General features: G+C 57.2%; 1 protein-coding gene across 4 annotated transcripts in view; it reads right to left on the bottom strand.

Annotated features, from left to right (window-relative positions):
* Positions 1–251: 251 nt before the first annotated feature.
* Positions 252–20931, bottom strand: part of AFAP1 (actin filament associated protein 1) — a 133527-nt gene continuing 112847 nt past the window's right edge. For 3 of the 4 annotated variants that reach the window (XM_047799507.1, XM_047799509.1, XM_047799508.1), the window contains exons 12-17: positions 19984–20101; positions 13895–14009; positions 12361–12525; positions 10299–10489; positions 7054–7218; positions 252–4641 (exon numbers count right to left, since the gene is read on the bottom strand). In XM_047799507.1, the coding sequence (XP_047655463.1) occupies positions 4615–4641; positions 7054–7218; positions 10299–10489; positions 12361–12525; positions 13895–14009; positions 19984–20101 (781 nt within the window). In that variant the 3' untranslated portion in view covers positions 252–4614. Of the gene's footprint in view, positions 4642–7053; positions 7219–10298; positions 10490–12360; positions 12526–13894; positions 14010–16457; positions 16728–19983; positions 20102–20931 lie in introns of all 4 variants that reach the window. The other variant, XM_047799510.1, reaches the window with a different exon arrangement.

Here is a 20931-nt window from a genome sequence, read left to right as displayed (position 1 = left end):
TCCAGCTGCGGCTCGGGTGTAATTCCTGGCCTGGGAACTTCCACATGCTGTGGGTGTGGCCAAAGAAAATAAAAACTAAAACCACGGTGTTTCTTTCACAAAAGGGGATTCTAGATTCTAGCCAAGGAAACAAAGCGTGGGCCCCGCTCTGATCCTTTTGACACCCCTCCCCCACTTGGCAAACCACCTCCATTCAGGGAGTCCCTCCCCCGCTGCCCGCAAACCCAGCAGGTCAAGACACGGAGGCAGGCTTGGAAGAGTCGAGTTTATTAGTCATGACATTACACACATGAGGCACGCCAGGGGCGCCAGTCTGCGGGCTGCACCATGCGAAACTGTAGAAAAGAAAATCCATTAATAGAGCAGAAAATTCAAGTGTGGCTACTACAAAACCGGGCAAATGGACTGAAAACTCGTATTGCCAATGCGAGTTTCTTCGGATAAAATTTTCTTACTTTATGGATTAAATACATCGAGGAACACAGTGAAAATATATTTACAGTTCTTTTAAAACGGGCCCTGCCAACATATTTCCTTAAAAAAAATCTTTCCTGTTTCTTGCCTGTTTCTTTCAAAGAGAATTTTAAATATGACTTTCGTTTCTAAAAAATACAATAAGGAAATAATTACATTCTTAATATGAAAACATTTTACAACTTACAGCCGTGGTCAATTCATGCTGAATCGCTATAATTTAAAAGTTGATGCTACAAAGGTAGAGCCACCATTTCCCTTCTCGATAAAAAAATCAAATATAAAGATCATCCTGTTAAAAACACCTTTGGTCCCTAAGAATTATGACCGGATGAGCCCATCTAGAAAATTTCTTCCATGGCAACCGCGCGAAATACCCTGGGGCACCTGTACGCGGTTCAGGTAAGCTTTTCTGGGGGGACTTAGCTGGAAGCACGGCTCTGGAGATGGGCACCTGAGACCAGCAGTTCCCTGGGCAGGAAGCTCTCTCATCTTTGTCTTTACAGGTGACACATTAGTTCCGCTGGGGCCAGGGGCTCACGGAAAGGCTGCTTTCTTTTTCCGTGATGGGGGGGGTGTGTGTGTGTGTATGGGGGGGGGGGCATGAAAATGTTATTTACTTTTTAGTTTATTTCACAGTATCAACCCAGCCCATGGGGGAGGGGGGATAATGCCACAACGACAAAGGGAATGACAGAATTTTTCCTTAAATCTCTGCCATGGGTGAAATTATTTTTTCTATTAAAAAACTTAATTTAGAAAAAAAAAAAGGGGGGGGGAAGACAACAGTTTAACATTGAAGTGTCGCCGTGACCTCTGTCTGAGCCGAGCAGCACCCTGCCTGCTGCACCTGCGGGTCAGCCCCCAGCGCCCGCAAGGCCCCAGCAGGGATGCAGCCGCCACTGCTGCGCCATCTCTCTGGCGGGAGAGGTGCCACCGGCCTGAGCGCGCCACCCCTGTCCTCAGCCCGGGGAGCTTCCTGACCCAGGACGTGGTGAATAAACAGAACACTGCCTGCTCAACTAGATCGGTGGGCAAAACTGACGTTTCCTTCACAATAGCTTGCTGATGGCTGTTCTTCTGGAAAGAAAAGGTGGGACCACAAGAAGCTTTGCCCACAACCCTCGCGCCTGCCCCAGCCTCAAAGCTGTACAGAAATTCACGGCCAACTGTTGCTGTGATTAACCCGGAACTCCTCTCTGCAGGTGGCCTGCAGGGACAGGACACACACTTCTGAGGACAGACTTTTCCAAAGGGGGCGCACCCACAACCCATCAGAGAAGCCGCAGGGTTTGGGAAGCTGCCAAAAATAACTCGGGGACCAGGTCGCGCTGGACAACGCCAAGGTGCCCGAACAGAGGGGCAAAAGCTAGTTTTACACGTGTGCCAGCGAGACCTTCCCGAGCCCATGTCAGGGGGCCCGGCGCGCCCTCCGACCAGCACTGGGTTTCTGCGCACAAGGTGGGGGAAAGAACGGAAAACATTAGAAAAATATGGAAACAGAGGGGCGCTCGAAGGCTGGCGACAGCTTACTGAGCAGAGCTGGAAGCAGGAGCCCGAGGTTGGCGGTGGCCTCAGGGCTCAGGGAAGGGCCTCGGGACCCCGAGGGTGACAGCTTCCCGGCAGCCCCTCCATCCTTCCCGTCACCACAACCCTCTCATGCGGGGGCAGGATGCTGCCGGCACGGGCTGGCCCCCCGTGACCCGAACTCTCTGTCAGAGGAATGGGTGACATTTCTCTAGGAGCCTGGGCTCTCCCCGTGGGCCACGTCCCACTCCCCCGAGAGAGGGCTGAGGTTGGGTCCCCCCGGCCTGGCAGCTCCGCCATTATCCCCGGGCCGCCACGTGGGCAAGTTTTGGGTCGTAACGAGATCACTGTCAGAATTCTGACAAGAAGTCCACGGTGTGTCTAATATGTACAGATATAAATTAAAACCCATATTTATCAAACATATACACATAAATAACTTATTTTGAAGCAAATGCTTTAAACGAACTTTCTGATGAAGTCTAGAACCATGGAGGGGAACCCACGCTATCACAGGGGCCCGATGCTGGTGGCCCGTCCCCCACGGGGCCCGTTTTAAGGGGCTCCTTGGAGCCCAATGGGATTGAAGCCACCATCCTTTAAAAGGCTTTGGAAAGGAACGCAGAAGCCTGGGTTTGGGGAACACAGAATCTGTGCGCCAGGAGGTGGAAGCCCAGGGTCCAAATCCCGGCCGTGGCATCGGTGGGCTGTGTCCTTGGGCACAACCGACAAAGACTCAGGGCGATGCCCAGGGTGGCCTCCGCTAACCGTCCCCCCAGCGCACTGCTGCGCCCACCTGCTCCAGGCTAAGGCCCTGGGTTCCCTTCTTGGTAGCGATCGAAGCCTGGCCATCTTCTCGGGCCAAGCTGGCTGCCAGTCAGAACAGCCCAGGAGCCTTAAGCGGTGAACACTGATGTGCCCACGAGGCAGTAGGGCACACAGGAAGATAAGCTTCGCATGATGCCAAGGGGTCCTGACTCCTATGCTGACGGGCCTGAGGCTTGGGGAGGCCCCTCCCTCCGGGCTTGGGTTCCCTGGGGGGAGGGGCAAGGGGGGCACCTGACACGGAAGCCGTGGACGAAGGGGCTTGAGCGTGAGGGCGCCAGCTGGCTGCCCACGAACCTGACCGACAGCTTTGCGGTAAATTCAAGTTTCAGGTGGGCTCCAGTCAGACAGCCTCCAGGTCCTGCTGCAGAGCTTCCTTGGGCGCCAAGACAACTCATGTCAGTAAAATCAAGCAGGGCCTGTGTGGGCCTCGAGGGTGCAGAAGGCGAGGCGGCCCTGGGATATGCCCGCAGGCCCATCTGGGAAATGCCGGCACACGGCTCTCTGGCCTCCTGTGGCCGCACTTGAGAAGCGAACATCCCAGGCAGGGGATACTGCCCCGACCACGGGGCGAGAGCCCCTGGGTGGTTGTGCCTGGGGCCCCTCGGCCAGTCTGCAGAGGGCTGTGGGGCGGTTGACGGATCCTGGGCAGTGGCCACACATGGACAAGTCCCACGAGGTCCCACTGCAGACAGAGGAGAGCCGGCCTGGTTCTCAGACCCAGACGAGCTCTCCCTGTGAACTGGCCTGTCCCCTTCGTGCCAGTGTCCGACGGCTCTGAGAAACATCCCACGGGAGGCAAACGGGGAAACACAAAGAGGCAGGAAGCATCAGGTCACATCCCCCCGCGGGTCATGGCTTCCTTTGCAAACTGGGGGCCACAGCCGGTGGGAGAGACGCTCTCGAGGGTCCCTTTGTTGCCCCACGTTGAACAAAGACGGATGTGCCCTGGGGAGGGGGTGACCGTCGCCCCAAGCCACCCGGGTCTCAGAGGGTCACCGTGGCTCTGAAGGGGTGGAAAGGGCCTGCGCGAAGCAGAAAAGGGCACCCATGCGTATCTGCTACCTCCAAAAAGCAGTACAAAAAATTAATAAAATATGATACAGGAATCTCTGAAAAACCCTGGGAGCTAAATGTGACACGATAAAAAGAGAACCCTTTTTAAGTTGAAAAAGAGTGGCAGCTTTTCATGTCCTGGTGACAAAAGCATCTGTCCAGAAAATCTTAAAAAAAAAAAAAGAAAGAAAAGTAAAAAACGCTTCACAGCACAATTCCGTCGTGCCTTTGCCCCGGTGACGAGGGGGCTGCGCACGCGGGGAGGGGGCGCTGAGACGCAGGGAGGGAGATCCTGCTGTTGGGGCTGCAGTTACAGCCCCTCGACCCTGGGAGAGGAGCAGGCAGCCCGATGCCCACCCAGTCACACAGGCACGCCGGGGACAAGGAGCACGGGCCACGCCTTCCATGGCCCTCTGACGGCCCGTCCATCGTCAGTCGGGGTGGGGCTGAAACTGGGTAAAGCGATCGTGTAACTGGTGGAAAAACGTGGCTCGTCCATCTGCCATGGGGACACTCCCACAATACCTTCTGTCCCCTTCTGTCTTTCAACAAATAAAGTTGGAAGCCAAAGCAGTACAAGGAATCTCTTTAAAGGGCACCATTATACAGTAGACAGATACACGCGGCGGGTCTGGGTCCTGGCCTAGCTGGCATCCTGCAGCCGGAGCCCCGGGCCAGCTCCCTGGGGTCCCTCGACGGGCGACGCTGCATGAGTCGGGGCGTCCGCCAGCTCTAGGTCCCGTTCTTCAGCTCCCACTCCTGCAAGCGAGGCGACAGGAAGAGTGTGAGGGTCGAAGCACCTGGCGTCGGGCGCAGGCCTGTCAGGCTGCGTCCCACCTGCGCCCTGCAAAGTGCTGGGGCAGCTGTGGTGGAAATGGCACGGAGGCTCCCAGGCAACAGACAGTCATCGTATGGTCCAAAACCGTCAGCGTGAGTCCTCCAATGGCTCTGGGCAGACTGGGGAGGGGGGGCGGCACCCACAGGGCCCTGGTGCCAGGCCCGGCTCTGCCCCCTGCCCCGCCCGGTGGGGGGGGCACCTGTGTGGCGCTGACTCCTACTGTGTTCCTGCGGGGTCATTAACTGAGCGAACTGCCCACTTTCTCATATTGCATAAACCTAGGAATGCCTCAGCTTTTCTAGAATCAAACCTCCAAGCTTCATTAATGGTTAAAGGCATGGCATGAGCAAATGTGGCAGAAACAAAACCAAAGCTGAGCCGCCCCCACCTCGTGAGCACCTGCAGGCGTCTGTCTTTGCAAAGGCCAGGAGGACCTCACAGTCTCCTCCCCGGTTCCCTGAGAGGCCACCCCGGGGCCGCTGTGCACAGAGCAGGTGCTCAGGGCCAGCCGGGAGCCCAGCGCCCACGTGAGCTTCTCTCCAAGCTGGCCAGCCTCCCCAGGGTCGGGCGGAGGATGCTTCGACAGGTTGCCAAGGCCTCACGCCCCCATCGATGCGTGTAGCTCCATGACCAAGCTCAGGGCATGCTGGCCATGAGGCAGAGGGCTCCACACACACGCCCAGCTGAGAGGAGCCCTGGTCCCCTGGACCCTGGGCATATGTGTTGGCTCTGAAAGCACCGCAGCCACCATGTCCCGGCCTCCAGATCTCCCCCTGGCGAGGGGAGAATGCCGGGCCTGAGGCTGGATGTGGTGGTCCTTCGAGGCCCCCTCTTCTGGGAAACCCCATGACCCCTGGACACCCCTGAAACCGTGACCTTCAGGAGTGCGCCTCTCACACTCAGAGCATCCCTCGTTGGGAAGTGGAGGCTATTTTAGGGAGGCTGCCTGGGGTACCAGTGCCGGGGCCCAGAACAAGTCAGCTTCAGCAACGTCCTCAGAAAAAAGGTAGGAGCTGCCCCCCACCCAGTGGACTGACGCCCCTACTCCCACACCACCCTTCCCTTGGGTGGGACCCCCGGCTGCTTCCACGGTGGTCTCTGGACTGGTGGGCGGGGGCGCTACCACCCTCCGGCCCGGCTGAGCATCCAAACCAGCCACGAGGGCACGCGTCCCCTTGGTCAGGAGGAGGGCAGGTCGTGTGGAGGCCCGGCCTCCGGCCCTGGCACCCCCCCCCCCACAGGCACAGACATGGACAGCCCCTTCAGAGGCCGGGCTCACAGAGCCGTAAACTGATTCCTCTGACGCGAAAGAAAGCAAATAAATGAAGTATTTTCACTGCATCCGCCTTGTGCAGTGAACGAGGGGGCCCTGTTGGATGGCTCCCTTCTAGGCCTGTCTCAGGCAACGCAGCTTCCCCGGCAAGCGAGCGTAACAGTGATAAACCAAGAATGGGCGATGGGCAGTGGTCCTCCTTCCCCAGAGCTACCGAAACGCACAGGCTCAGCCGCCGCACTCGCTGTGAGGACAGACACCGGGCTGCGGCTTACCCCCAGCATCGGGACCGCCCGCCCGCACCCCGGCCTGCGGCCAGGGGTCAACGCTCCTGCTCTCCGCCAGCACCAGCTGCTCTCTTCCGAGAAGAAGCTGTTTCTAGCCAGTTTGGAACGGATTCCAACGCTGCCAGAGGACAAAGGGCAGCAGTGAGCAGCCCCGGAGACGGAGACGGCACAGGGACGCCCGACCAGAACGAACTCATCTCAACGTAATTGGGCCAAGTATGATTTTCACACCGCACACTTTGTAACTGTCAAGAACTGCTCCTCGTGATAAAATGTAGTTTTCCAAATTTTCTGAGGTTTAACATCAAACATGGAGGGACTGATCCCACCAGAACACTGGAAGGTAGGACAGGATGATGCACCTCCTGGGGGCAGAGGGGGCGGGGCTGGGGAAGGGGCGGGGCGGCAGGGAGGGGCGGGGCTTTGGAAGGGGCGGGGCGGCGGGGCGGGGCGGGGCGGGCTGCCCCTGAGCTTCCAACCGCAGTTTTCACTTAAGGGCCCCAGCAGTCACCTGGCCGCGCTCCACTCAAGCCCAGGGCAGGAGAGGCGGGGGTTGGGGGGCTGCTGAGAGGGAGGATTCCTGAGGGAGGCCCTGCCTTTGGGAGGAACCTGTCAGGGACCCAGGAAAGGGCACCTGGCAGAGAATCAGAACTGGAAGAGGCCGACCTAAGCTCCTTCACCCCTCCCCCCCACCAAAATCTGAGGCTGAGGAGCCCCGCCACACCTTGCTGTGTCACTGCTGGTGTCCCTGCAGCAGGAGGGCAGGCGCTCACCTTGGCCTTCCGAAGCACGTGGCCCCGGCACGGGGAGCTGCCGGGCGCCGGCTGGCTCTTCCTCAGGACGGCCGCGCTGTTGACAGGCACCGGGCCCTCCGCGTCGCTGGTTTCACAGCTGGACAGGGGTGAGTTCTCCAGAGTCCGATGCCGAAACACCGGAGACTGTTAACAGGAGAGAAGAGGCTGCTGAGGAACAGCTTCCATCACTGTTTCCACTGGGAACATGGTTTATTTCAAAGAAAAAAATGGGGAGGTCGCGGCGTGGTGCAGTGGACAATGAATCCGACTAGGAACCATGAGGTTGCGTGTTCGGTCCCTGCCCTCGCTCAGTGGGTTAAGGATCCGGCGTTGCCGAGAGCCGTGGTCTTGGTTGCAGACGCGGCTGGGATCCCGCGTTGCTGTGGCTCTGGCGTAGGCCGGGGGCTACAGCTCCGATTCGACCCCTAGCCTGGGAACCTCCATGTGCTGCATGAGTGGCCCAAGAAATGGCAAAAAGACCAAAAAAAAAAAAAAGGGGGGGGTTGGGGAAGAGGCAAAAACAGTAAGAGTGATAAGGGCACCTCACAGTGCCCCATTCTAAGAGCACCTTTAAAATATCCACCTCCCAGACTCAAAGACCCGAGGCTCCACAGGCCGGGGCGGGCGGAGGGCCTCCTGTCCACGTCCCCAGCAGCACACGGCCTGTCACACGCAGACAGGTGCACAGAGCCTTCCGACTGTGGGGCTCCTGCAGCCCCGGGAGCGGGGCCCCCTGCACACGGCCGGTGGCAGCGAGTCCCCACACACACATCAGCAGCACGGGTTCCCTCCCGTCTCCAGCACAGTCCACGTGGGTCAAAGGAAGACCTGAGACGGAACAAAGTGAACCCACCGTCCCCAGCCTCGGAGCGTCCACGTGGTTCGAAGCTGCTTTGTGGGGAAAAGAAGGTGGTGATCTGCTCTGCTCTCCCCCAAACGAAGTCCCCGAGGACACCTCTCCCCGAACCGCTGAGAGCTTACGCCGAGGTCGTTCTGGGAGAGCAGCGCTTCCATTACTAACCATCCGGGTCACCCGGACTCCCCGCCAGGGCTCAGGGCCACGGCCCCCAGCAGCCGCTTTCCCCATGGTCCCTCCACCCAGAAATGCCTAGAAAGGCCGCGCTGGCTGGTGGGAGTAGGGGTGGTGGGGACAATGAGAAGGAGAGGACAAGGCCCCCACCTTGGCCTTGGGACGCTGAGCTGGGCTCGGAGGGGCAGCTGGCATGTTCCCGGAGCTGGGTCTCTCTAACGAGGATGTGGTCGGGGTGGGAGCAAGGCAGAGAGCCATTCGCCGGGCAGGGCAGGGCAACCGGGGTCCAAGGAGGGGTTCTCGAAAGAAAGGAGTGGCCCCAAGCTGGCCCCTTGTTCCAGCTCTCGAGAGCGGGAGATGGAACAAGCCAGTCCTGCAGCCAGAACGGCCGGAAGGAAGACAAGCCGAGGAGAGGGGGCTGAGCGGGAGACCCTCCAGAGGAAGGGAAAGCCCTGGGGAATGTGGGGTCGCCCTGGGCATGGCAAGCGGTGAGCGGTGCCGGAAGATGTCCAGACCAGATGGGTGGGGGCGGTGTGTGTAAATGGGGCCACTCAGGGAGGGGGGGGCGGGCCAGGCTGCACACTCGGGCTTCCAGGCGGGAACCTCAGGGCTGCGGCCCGGGCAGCAGCTATGGTTTAAGATGCCACACGCTAGGGACTCTCCAGATGCTTTGCAGAAAGTGAGGAGGGCAGAGAGGTGAGAACACAGGACAGAGAGCATGACAGGCGGCTGCGGGGTCAGGAGGGGGTGGTCTGGGCCACGCCTCCCTCTAAGGACCCAGCGCCCCCAGGTTTCCTGCCCCCAGCCTCCCCTGACAAGGGTCCCAGGGACAGACTCTGGTCTGCTATTGCCCTCCAGGTAGAACCGGCCTCCTAAGGCCCCGGGTCCCCAGTTCTGCTGGGCCTGAGAAGCGGCCCTGCCCACCGGCCCTGGGACTCGGATTCCCCCGGCCCCTCCCCTGCTGTACTGCTCTGGTGGCACCGATCAGCCCTGACACAAGTGCCCGCTGTCCCTAGAACACAAGCTCCACCACCACGAGTCCTCATCTGCCACGTTCACAGCTGCGCTCAGAGGGGGCGCAGGGCACACGTGTGTCGGTGGCAGGATGCGTGAACACGCGTGTGAGCTGGTGGACACAACAATGGAAGGACCAACACGTCCCTGGGTGAGGGGCTGTGCCCGGAGCTTTCATACGCCCCATGCCACGCAGTAGGCGGTACCATCACCCCCACGTCACAGATGGAACTTCGAGGCCTAGAGAAGGGATCCCCAGGTTGCTGCTGGAATTTGCTCTGCCAAGTGGAGTGGGGGCTGTCTTCTGACATGAGAGGTGGTCCCTGGAGAGGGACAGGCAGCTGGAGCCTGGAGAGGTTTGGAGGTGGTGTCTGTGGACTGGGAGAATGGGGTGACCACAGCTGGTGGGGGAGGCAGGGAGGTGACAGGACCTCGCTGGTGCTGTACACCCAGAAACCCAAAAACCTTGCCTGTGCCGCGGGGAGGGGCTCGGGAGGCGGGAAGGGGCTGTTCATCCAGGCTGGGCATTCTGCCTGAGGGTTTGGAAATGAGAGCTGGGGGAGCTGGCCGGTGGCTGGAGGGGGCGTCCGGGGCTCCGGGAGGGCAGGAGGGCCGAGCCCAGGTCCGTGCTCTTAGGCAGGTGCTGGGCCTCCAGCGCCTCATCTGCAGAATGGGCACCACCGCGTCTGACTCACGAGACAGGGAGGGCCCAGCTTGTGAGAGGGACAAGAGCAAGGTCTCCAGGGGGCGTGGGCGGCGTGTCACCAAGGTGCCCGCCCACGCTCGGAAAGTGGCTTCTGTCTGCTCTGTCAGGTTCCAAGGACACTGGCGGTTTCACTCATTTCTGTTTCGCCAGCACCCGGCATAACTCTTAGGGTGTGCTATAGACACTTTGTAAAAACTTGCCACGTGGCATGAAGGTTTCTAGCTCACAGCCTGGCACCACGCGAGGACGTGGTTCGGAAGAGACAGAAAGAACTGTACTGGTTACAGTCAGAGTTTGCAGCAGGGAAGAAAAGAGTGTTTCCACCACCTTCGGACAAGTTCAGGGAACGAGGCAAGAAACCCGAAAACACGCCTGAGGCCCCCGGGGAGCTGCCCGTGGAGGGGACGCTGGGGACAGCGAGCATCCGCCTGAGGAAGGGACGCCTGCCTCTTTGCGGGGACGGGGTGACGTTACCTGCGGACTTGACGTCCCCGCTCGGGGCTCGATGGCCAGCCCCAGGGTGACCCCGCCGGCCAGGGCCTTCTTGAGGCTCTCCTTGACCTCCGTCAGCTCCAGCTCCAGGCTGACGCGCTCCGCCTCCTTCTGCTTGCACTCCTCCTCCAGCTTCTTCAGCTTCTCCTCCAGGATGGTCTGCGTCTTCCGGCCTGAAACCACAGCAAGGCGGTTGTGCCAGCTGCCGGCGGAGATTCCAGAACCACCAAGGGCAGCCGTTCGCACACCCCAGAAAGGAGCTGAGCCAGTCTGGGGGCTGGGTTCCCCGACCTGGGTCCTTTCTGCAAAACTCAACCCCAGCTGGGTTTCTTGTTGGTTTGTTTGTTTTAAGGCGGCACCCGCAGCATTTGGAAATTTCCGGGCTAGGGGTTGAATCGTAGCTGCAGCTGCCAGCCTACACCACAGTCACAGCAACGCGGGATCCGAGCCACGTCCGTGACCTTCACCACAGCTCACAGCAACGTCGGATCCTTGACCCACTGAGTGAGCCCAGGAAGGGAACCCACATCCTCACGGATGTTAGGCAGGTTTGTAACCCACTGAGCCGCGACGGGAACTCCAGCCCCAGTTGTTCTTGGAAGGAGCAGGGTCCTTCCCAACTGCTCTCCTTTGCTGCATCTGGAAGCCTAAGGACCAAACAAGCACAGGACTCTGCTCGTCACAAATGCCAGGAGTTTGGGGTCTGGGCCTCAACATATTCATTTTCCAAGGAGGAACTGGGACTTGACGGCTTCCAAAGGTGCCGCTGACTTGAAAAGTCCGAGTATTTTTCTGTTCTAACTTTTGTGCTCCTGAGTCATCTTATTTGCCCCATGGTCAAAATTTAATACATCTTGCATCTCCACAGAACATAGCACGTTCACTTTATGCGTTTTATTTGAAAGGTGTTGCAGTGACACAGGCAGGCGGGCAATATGCCCATTGGCAGGTTAAGAAAACTGATTCTGAGTGGTTAACTGACTGGTGTGTGCAGCCCTGGCTTAGTGCTTGGCACCACGTGAGTCTCTTTAGAGGCCAGAAGCTGGCCTCATCTTCCTGCACCTTCACAGTCCTGCAAACTGGAAACAGAGGGACGGAGCCTCAACTCCCACCTTGGTGACCCAGCGCGCTGGCTCAGATGCCCCAGCGGGGGGGCTCCCATGTGATGCTGCTTCTGCCCCTCCCACAGGTGGGCTCAGCCCACACCCAGCCTCCTGCTCTTTAAACTCCAAAAGCACTTTCCTTCTCAGAAATCACTTAGGCACAAAATCCGGACAGGCTGGGGCTGCCCCCTGGCTGCCGCGCGCAGGCCAGATCCTCCTGCACGGGAGCCCCTGGAAAGCAGGGGCCTTCTCTCTGACCGTCCTGGTCTCCACGGGACCCTCGCGGTGTCCGCCTCGTCAGCATTCCTCCTCCTCGCCCCCGAGGCCAAAATTGACACCCAAGTCAGCCTGAGCCCAGGACAAGACTCTGTCTTGAGCTGAGGTGGCAGGCCTTTCAGCAGCCCCACCCCAAGAACAAAGAACCATGCGCCAGCTCTGCCAGAGAGAACGGACACACTCTGGTGCTGCCCCGGGCTCCTCCTTCTCTCCAGGGGGTGGGTCCCACTACCCCGGCCTCTCCCCCCGTCCCTTCCATGAACCCAGCACCACCCTGCTCTCCGCAGCCCCTCCTCAGGGAATGGAGGGGTCCTTCCACCACACCCAGAGCCCTCCCTGGGCGTCTGCATATCACCCGTCCTCCTGCTGGCCTCCAGAGGCACAGTGACCAGACCACAGCACCCACGGCTGGGACAGCTCCGGGCATCTACCCAGCCTTGGCCAACGGGTGAGGGCCGGGCTGGCCTCTGCCTGCCTCTTCCACTGGCTCTTAGACATGGTGGCACCTGCCCTGCACTTGCCGGCGAGGCCTGCAAACTGCAAGAAGCATCTCTTGGGACGACGTGGTCTCAGTGGGAGCCTGTGAGGCTCAGACCCCCGGCGGAGTAGACAGGGCCTCGATGCTAATGCAGGCGGTGACCAACCGGGCCAGCAGCCTCTCCTACCTGTGTTCACCTCGATGGCCGCCCTCAGGCCCTTCCTCTCCTTCCGGAGCTGGGCCAGCCGGTCCCGCAGGCCCTCCCTCCTCCTCAGCAGCTCCTCCTCTTTGGCCTGCAGCCGCTTGGCATCTGCTTCCACCCGGTTCTTGCCATATTTGTACTGGTCAGCGTCTTGGAAAAAAGTAAATAAATAAAAGCATCAGTATGCAGTTAGGTTCCACCCAGCATAAGATGACAGGGGGACTCAGAAAGCCTATGCAGTCGTCGGCTCAGGCAGAGCCAGCTCAGAGCGAGTCACCACGAGAATTCAGCATGAAAAAGAATAGGGCGAGTGTGAACTAAACAGAAAAGCAAGGAGTTCAGGTTACCCGATGTTCTTTCTTTGAAACAAAGTTCAAAGTTGAAAACGGAACATTAGGAAAGCCCTTTAACTCCTCCCTTTGAGGTATGCGGCCTACAATCTTCAGCAAGGCTGGAGTTCCCATTGCAGAGGAAACAGAATCCGACCAGGAACCATGAGGTTGTGGGTTCGATCCCTGGCCTGGCTCAATGGGTTAAGGATCTGGCGCTGCCGTGAGCTGTGGTGTAGGTCGCAGACGCAGCTCAGCTCTGGCGTTGCTGTGGCTCTGGTGCAGGCCGGCAGCTGCAGCTCCGATTAGACCCCTAGCCTGGGAACCTCCTATGCCACAGGTGCAGCCCTTAAAAAGACAAAAAGACAAAAATAAATAAATAAATAAATAAATAAATAAATAAATAATAAAAGAAGGCCGAGAGTGAATAAAATGTTCCATAATCTGAAAACAGAGGGACCTGTCACCACCAGAAACAGTCTCCTGATGTGTGTGGTTCTCTGCATTTTTCCAAATGCTTCCGTTACACCACCGCGTCTGAGCCTTACACCTGCGCCGTCCGACTCTCGCCGAGTGGATGTCAGCCTGCACTGAACCCACTCACGGCGACAGCTCTGTCTTATCTGGGCAGCCCCAGCAGGGAGCAGAGTGGGAGAAGGAACGACGGGCGAGGCTGGCCCAAAGAGGAGTCCCCCCCAGCGCAGCCAGGGCTGGACAAATGCAAAGGCACACAGACGCCCGTGACCCCAGCTTCCTGTGAGACTCGCTTGTACAGTGGGGTGGCCTGGAGAGGGATGCAGGTGGATTAAACCGTCACCAGGAGGCACCGCAGGTGAGATTCTCATAAATCCTTATTTCTCCAGCAGGTGCCTGTGGTACCCCAAAGATTTCAGTCCCAGAAACCACAGCAGACACCTCTAACGCAGAGAGGCTGAGTTTAGAGGGTTTACATAACTCAACCCAAGCCCGTTAGCAGCACATCAGGGACATAAACTGAGGTGTCCTGAGCCTCGGCTCAGGGCCACTCACAGCAGCCCTGCCACCTGCCCCCACAACTGCCCCATCTCTCCAGCTGCCCCCCGTACCTGGCCTTCTCCACCTGAGCAGGTGAAAGAGGAAAATGGCTACAGAGCCCCAAGGCTGCGAACCGCACCCACAGCTGGAAGGCGGGAAGTGGGGGATCAACTTACTTGAAGGTGTCCGCTTCACGCCGGCTGCTGAATCGGCTTTTTTTTGCTGCGCGCTCAGAGCCTTGCCTTTCCCCGTAATCCCATTCGAGGCCACAGGGGGCTTTTTACTCTTCAACTGTTGAAATAAACATATGAGAAAATTAAAAACAAAGAGACGAAGACCTTGGATGTCTTTGCAGTCAACTCTTTCAGCCTCAGGCTCTTTACGCAGAACGAAGCGCAGATGGAAAACCCTTGCAGTTTGCCAGCACTGGACGGCCGTGATTTTCCTGGAGCGGCTAAGAAGCCTCTAGCATCCAGATTCAAAGCAAACAAGGAGCCCTGGGATGCCTTGGGGTGGAACACCCCCCAAGTCACCTATTTCCCCTGGGAGGGGGCATATGCTAATGAAGAAGCTGGCCCGGGGCGGGGGGGGGGGGGTGGCTGTCTGATGAGGTCGCCAAAAGTCTGTGCTTCCAAAGAGACACAGTTTGGATTTTGGTGGGATGCTCTTCAAAGAAGCAGCACCACAGTCCACTAAGTGGGCAGCTCCCAGGGGTTTTCTGCTGATGGCCCAAGGGGATAAATAGCTCTTGAGTCACGGGCAGGGTCTAAGGAAGGAAGCTTAAGGAGCGACATAGAGAAACGGTGTGAACTACACTGTAACAGGTTTGTGGTTTTTCTGGCTGTGCCCGAGGCACGTGCAAGCTCTGGGGCCAGGGACTGAACCCGCACCACAGCAGAGACCAAGAGTCATCACAGTGACCACGCGGGAGCCTCAACCCTCAAGGCCACCAGGGAACTCCACCCACAGGGTTCCAAAGAAATTCAACAGCACCCGACTTCTTGGACAGCTGCAGGCTGACACGCTGCATTTTGCACGTGCTGATGTGTCCCTTAGCTGGGTGATCGGTGTAGCTGGATGGCAAGGGCTGGTGGGAGGTGTCCACGCCTGGGCTCTTGCGTGGTACCACATTTCTTACTGGGCTGGGCCTGGATTTGGGGAACTTCAAATTCCATCATTTAGGAAATCCTGGGCAAATCGTGACAACTTTCTGAGCCTCCATGTGCTCATTTCAAAATATAAAGATCCTGGAGTTCCCTGGTGGTGCAATGGGTTAAGAACCTGGTGTTGTCATGGAGCGGCTCGGGTTGCTGCTGTGATAGGGGTTCGATCCCTGGCTTGGGAACTTGCCCATGCTGTGGGCACAGCCAAAAATAAATAAAAATAAATAAAATTAAAAGATGCCAATGCCTCCCACAGGGTTCCGGCAAAGGTGAAATGACTCACCCCACGCCCCTGGAGCGTACCTGTAGCGGGTGTGGAGTAAGTATGGGTTTTTCCCATTAAATAGCAGCCCCCCCCCCATTCAAATGGCCACATGAGGATATGGAAACTAAAGGTACTCTAATTCAACTTGCAAATGTGTTTCCTACTTAAAAATAAAAACGAACTTGAGACACACATAAACCACATATCACATGATTCCAGCCTAATCTGGGGACAATGTCCAGGAAAGTGAATTTTATCCCCCAGTTTTTACCAACGGGAACTCTGATGCCCACAAAAAACACCTCCATCACCAGAGACACGTTCACTTAGTAAATGAAGCACATGACCTCCCAGACTTCTAAGGGCTCGTTAAAACCTAGACGCGTCCGACCACTCACTGGCCTGGGCCCCTCGGACTCACTGAATCGGAACGTCCAACTGATGTGAAAAAGTGAAAAAAGGAACAGGATCTTCCCACATGCCTTTGATGGAGACAAGTGGTTCATCACTTTCCGAGATTCTAGGATCTTACTGGGTGCTCATCATTTTCTTAAGATTACCCCCAAAAAGTGGAGGGGAAAGAAGATCGTTTTAAATGCGTCCATCCGCTTCACGTCTGCAGGGGACTCTGCATGGAGCCTAGCACTTTAGGCAAAGCAAAAGCAATCCTGGGGTGAAAAGCATGAAAACGAAGTATTTGCAATGAATTGTTCCTCTTTGCCACAGATACCAGGCGCGGGATGGTAACAGTGCGATTCTAAGGTTATTCACCATTCGATGAGCATCTCAAACGCTTTTCACCCACTTGGTTTGGGGGACTATACCAAGCATGTCTTTATACTCATTATGGGAAACCATCGCAGGTCTCCTAATAATCCGTTTTAATGTCCAAGGACGGGAAAGCAACTGCCATGAGGCACTCCTCGTTCACGTGGGACCGGGAAAGGAACCCGCAGCTCAAAAATCCTCCAAAAACTTTTATTGTCCCATCCTCTCTGAAGCCTTTGCCTTCACTTAGCACGCTTGAGGAAATTCCCTGGAGAATCTGCCGAGAATGCAAGAGAGCCCGGCAAAGCAATACAGAATGGACACATGAGCTAGGGAGGCATATTGACCCCGTTCCCGGGTGACCAAATGTTGATCGCATCTGCAGATTATATTCTGGTTGAGGGGGAGAAACTGCGCTTTAGCCTGGAGGGGGGAGGGGGGGGATTCATGGACCACAAGCTGGTGAGCAGACCTCATTGCCAAGCCCTGGAGGAGAACCGTGGCTTACGAGGACCCGAGGAGACAGAGAATGAGATGCTGTACCTGGGCGCCGAGCCCGAGAGATGCCCTCCCCAGAGAAGAGGTGTTAGTGACAGGCGGGGAGGAAGGCAGGGTGCAGGAGGTGGGGTGTTTGTAGTGGTTACAGGACAGACTGTCGGCAGACGGCCTAGACGCCTTCCTGTCAGCAGGCGGGTAGCGTGCAAAGATTTTCGGAGACGGCATGTTATCGTACAGGACGGCGTTATCATAGAGCACCTCCTCTTCCGGGCCTCTGCCCCAGGGAGCAGGGCAGCCGTCGTCGCCAGGTCCCCACTGCAACACACACAGCCTTGTCGTTAGCGCCTCGGCCACGGAAAGCAAAGCACACGGAGAGGGGAGCAGCAAGCAGCCACAATGCAGACGGTCCCGCGGCCCCACCTGCGAGCAGCGAAACACACACACACACGCCAGCATCCATCTGCGTCACGTCTGCGGGGGACTCTTCATGGGACTTAGGACTTTAGGCAAAGCACAACCATCTTAGGGGGAAAAGCACGGAAACAAAATATTTACAGTGAATTGCTCCCTTGGCCACAGACACAGGCGTGGGAAGGTAGCCCTGCAGCGATTCCACCGGACTTTTTACCTCTGGGGATGCAGGAAAGGTTTCTTTATTTTTCTTAAATCGTTCCCAGGGTCAATGGCTTGTGATGGTTTTGCTGTGTTCTGTTTGTTACAGCAGGAGGGGAAAAAAAGGCTGTGACCTTTCTTTCTTTCGAGAACCAGAGGTCGGGAGTCCTCCTCATCCAGCAAGCAGAAGCAACATGACATAAGGGAAGGATGCTGGACTGGGGACCGACCGGGGACCTGGCTCTGGCTCCACGAGAAAACGCGTGACGAGCCCAGCAAAGCACTCCATCCTGTCTCCCAGGAGTATCGACTCGCGTCATTCTCGTAGGACCCCTGAGGGTGGGGAAACCGAGCCGGAGGGCCTCGCAGCCGTCCGAGGCCGAGCTGGATTCAGGGGGTGCTCACAGCCACACACTAGGCGGCCTCTGAGCCGCAGGCTCCCCGGAGGGGGTGGGGGTGGGGCGGGGGAGGGGATGAGGGTTCGAAGGCGGGACCCTTCCACGCCTGCCGCGTAGGCCGCGGCGCGACTGTCGGCATCACTGGTGTTCCAAGTGGTGCTTGCTTATGCCTGAGGACACCGCAGTAACCAAAACACAGGCTGTTAGAAGAAAGAAATCCGTCATCATAGAACACACCATGCGCCAGGCGTTCCCGCCATGGCGCAGTGGGTTGAGAATCCGACTGCAGTGGATCCAGTCGCTGAGGAGGTACGGGCTCAATCCCCAGCCTGGCGCAGTGGGTTAAGTATCCGTCGTTGCTGCAGCTGTGGCTCAGATTCAATCCCTGGCCTGGAAACTTCCATATGCTGCCAGTGCAGCCTTAGCAAAAAAAAAAAAAAAAAGGACAAGAAAATAGGGTGCTTCAAAATAGAACTGATAGAGGAGTTCCCATCACGGCTCAGCAGAAATGGACCAGATGAGCACCCATGAGCACGCAGGTTGGACCCCTGGGCTTCACTCCAGCACTGCCACGAGCTGTGGTGTAGGTTGCAGATGCAGCTCGGGTCTGGCGGTGCTGTGGCCGGTAGCCGAGGCTCCGATGGACCCCAGGCCTGGGGACCTCCATATGCCTTGGGTCCAGCTCTAAAAACACGAAAGACAAAAAAAAAAGTCAAAAAAAATATATAATCCTTATAATGGCATGAGTTGAGTGGGAAATCTTTTGACAGAAGATAAAAATAGCTACAAGCCACTTTAGAGCATGGACATTAAAGCATAAATTAAAACCCAAACTAACACCCACAGCCAGATTCTTTCAAGTTTTAAAGGTCTTTATAAATTGCTTTGCATTTTTTTTAAAAAGAGAGAAAATATTAATTCACATACTATACTTATTTTCCTCTCTTTTTATAGCCTTCTTACAGACTTCCTTCCCGCCAGATTGTAATTACAGCCTTTTGTGATAAAAATAGAAAAGTTTAAAGTTTCACAGCAGGAGTGTTTTATTCTCTGCCGTCACTTCGGTGTGTCTATTTTGGGGATGCTGAGGACCTGTCTACCATCTAAAAATCATGCTGCCCGTGGGTAAACGTGGATGAGGGGTGTGCGATGACAACTGGGTGTATTTGCCCGGGGTTGTTCAAACGGTCTAGACTAACTGCCGTGCTCCTAAAATACCAACGGGTGAGGTCACACGGAAGAGGTGGAAAACAAACTCCGCAGAACTTCTAGATTAAAAGTGCGCCTGTGCCTGTCGGAATGGTCTTTGGAGACGTCCTTTCTTCGTGCCATAGGCGTCGGGGGAAGGCTGAATGGGTAGGAATAACCGACCTTGAAACACTGCTGAGAGGTCAGGCGTTGGCTTAAAAACAGGAACTTTATACACCTGAGAGATGAAGGCCTGGCCACGGAGCCCGGCACGTACAAGAACTTAGAGAGAGGCCTGCACTCAAGGAAGCGCTTGATAGGCAGGAAAAGCCACAAACCCAGGCGCGGGACACTCTGTCTCAGTCAGGAGGGTCGCCCATCCAGCCACGTACACGTGGAAACGATGCCTAAGAGCAGAGCCCGGGAGAGTGGCAGCTTTTCGTTTCTAAAGCAGCTCGAGCTGTGAGAGAGAGAGAGCTCATTCCTGGGGGCGCCCAGCCCAGGAGACATTGAAGGGACACTGCTTGGCGGCGCGGGCCCAGCGTCTGTGTAGGTCTGTGGTTTCTCGGCCCACCAGGTGCTGGGGGAGAAAGCCCCTCCAGGAAGATTAAAGGACACATCTGTGTGTCATCTCTCCCAGAAAGGTGGCTCTGAGATCAAAGGCTCGGAGGAGGAGCGGGCTGTTGGGTCTATGCCAAGACCAGTAAGCAGAGGCGGGGCGCCAGTCCCACGAGTGACCCGGGCCAGGTGCAGAGACTGGACTGGGACCTGCTCTTGCCCGGCCCCCACACTCCTCTCTGCCGGGGTGGACGGCTGTGGCCTTCGTGGGCGCCAGAGTCCCCCAGCCCCGGGCGCCCCATGGCGAAGGTGGTGGTAGGCCCGGGGGCAGGGAGGCTGCCTTGGACCAGCGCTGTCTTGCTGTGGGACAGGACTCGTCTCCTACCCCCTGCGGGCGGCCCCAGACTCCAGCTGGCTTCACAGCTGGGATGGGGTTTCAGGGCGGCTCACACCCTGACACCCATGTTCTAAGACAGAGCCCCCCTTGAATTGAACTTGAACACGCCCCTGCCAGGCTGCCAGGCTGGCCAGCACTTCTTCCCCACTCCCCTCTTCCTCCCACTAGACGGGGGAGTCCCAGTCGCCCGAGCCCACCCTGAGCCCACCCTGAGGATGAGAGAAGGTGCCCGGGGCAGGCAGCAAAGTCCCAACCCGAGGCAACACCTCCTTCCGGATGGTGATTTCGGATGCTCTGTAATTAACAGCATGGACGAGAGATGCAGTTTTTGTCCTGCCTCAGAGCATAAGAAAGCCTTCCCCCCCGAGCCCTAAAGAGGGGGATAACTGCAGAAAGCCGGTGACCTGGGCGCACTCACCGAGCCGTTGATGCAGGGGGCGTCGTCATAGTGCAGCGCCGTCCCGCTGGGGTGTGCGTAGCCGTTGGAGGTGCTCCCTAGATACGGGCTAGGGGACAGGCCACGCTTGTTCATGAAACTGAAAGAAAGGAAACGAGTTAAAACCCGTCCATCCATCACCAAGTCTCTGAGTTATCTGACAGCCACTGAGGCTCTATCTGGGGCTGTGAGTCAGGACCAGAGCAGGAAGGGGGCCCGTCCCGGCCACCAGGCAGACACGTCACCTGCCAGACAGGATAGCCCCGCCCACAGGACCATGGCGAGGCCAGGTGAGGACCCTGCTGGGTGCATGGAGCGAGCCCTGCACAACCAGGCATTCAACAGATTTTATCAGCTGCTTTAGCAGGGGCTCCGGCCCCCAGCCTGCTTCTGTCAATAAAGTTTTACTGGAACACCCTTCTCTGCCTGGACTCTTCGTTTGCTATTGTCTGTGGCTGCCTTTCTTTTACGTGCCTCTTTCGTGAGTCTGTTAATTCTCAGGTTTTTTCCTTTTTCTTTTTTTTTTTTTTTTGGCCATACCCATGGCATGCAGAATTTCCCAGGCCAGGATTCAAACCCAGGCCATTGCAGTGACAAAGCCCGATCTTTAACCCACTGAGCCAGCAGGGAACTCCACAGGCCTGTTCATTCTGGACAGCAGAGACCATGTGGCCTGCAAAACTGAAATCTATCTGGCCTTTTCCAGGAAAAGGCTGCAGATGCAGTTCTTTAAATGCTTTAGGATGTTTATTCCACAGCATCTCGAGTTCTCAGGGTTTGCTGAGGGCCACCGGCCACCTTTCCCTCTGCCCTCCACTGCTGAGACTCTGGGAGCCTCTGACAGCGGCCACCTTCATCCTCGGGAGGTGGGACAGACACTGCGTCTCCCACTGCTCCCGCCTGCTCGTCCCCCAGGCTGCCGATGGCTCT

Source organism: Phacochoerus africanus, chromosome 10, assembly GCF_016906955.1.
Source record: "Phacochoerus africanus isolate WHEZ1 chromosome 10, ROS_Pafr_v1, whole genome shotgun sequence".
In the NCBI taxonomy this organism is placed as follows: domain Eukaryota; kingdom Metazoa; phylum Chordata; class Mammalia; order Artiodactyla; family Suidae; genus Phacochoerus; species Phacochoerus africanus.
This window is presented reverse-complemented; position numbering and strand designations above follow the sequence as displayed.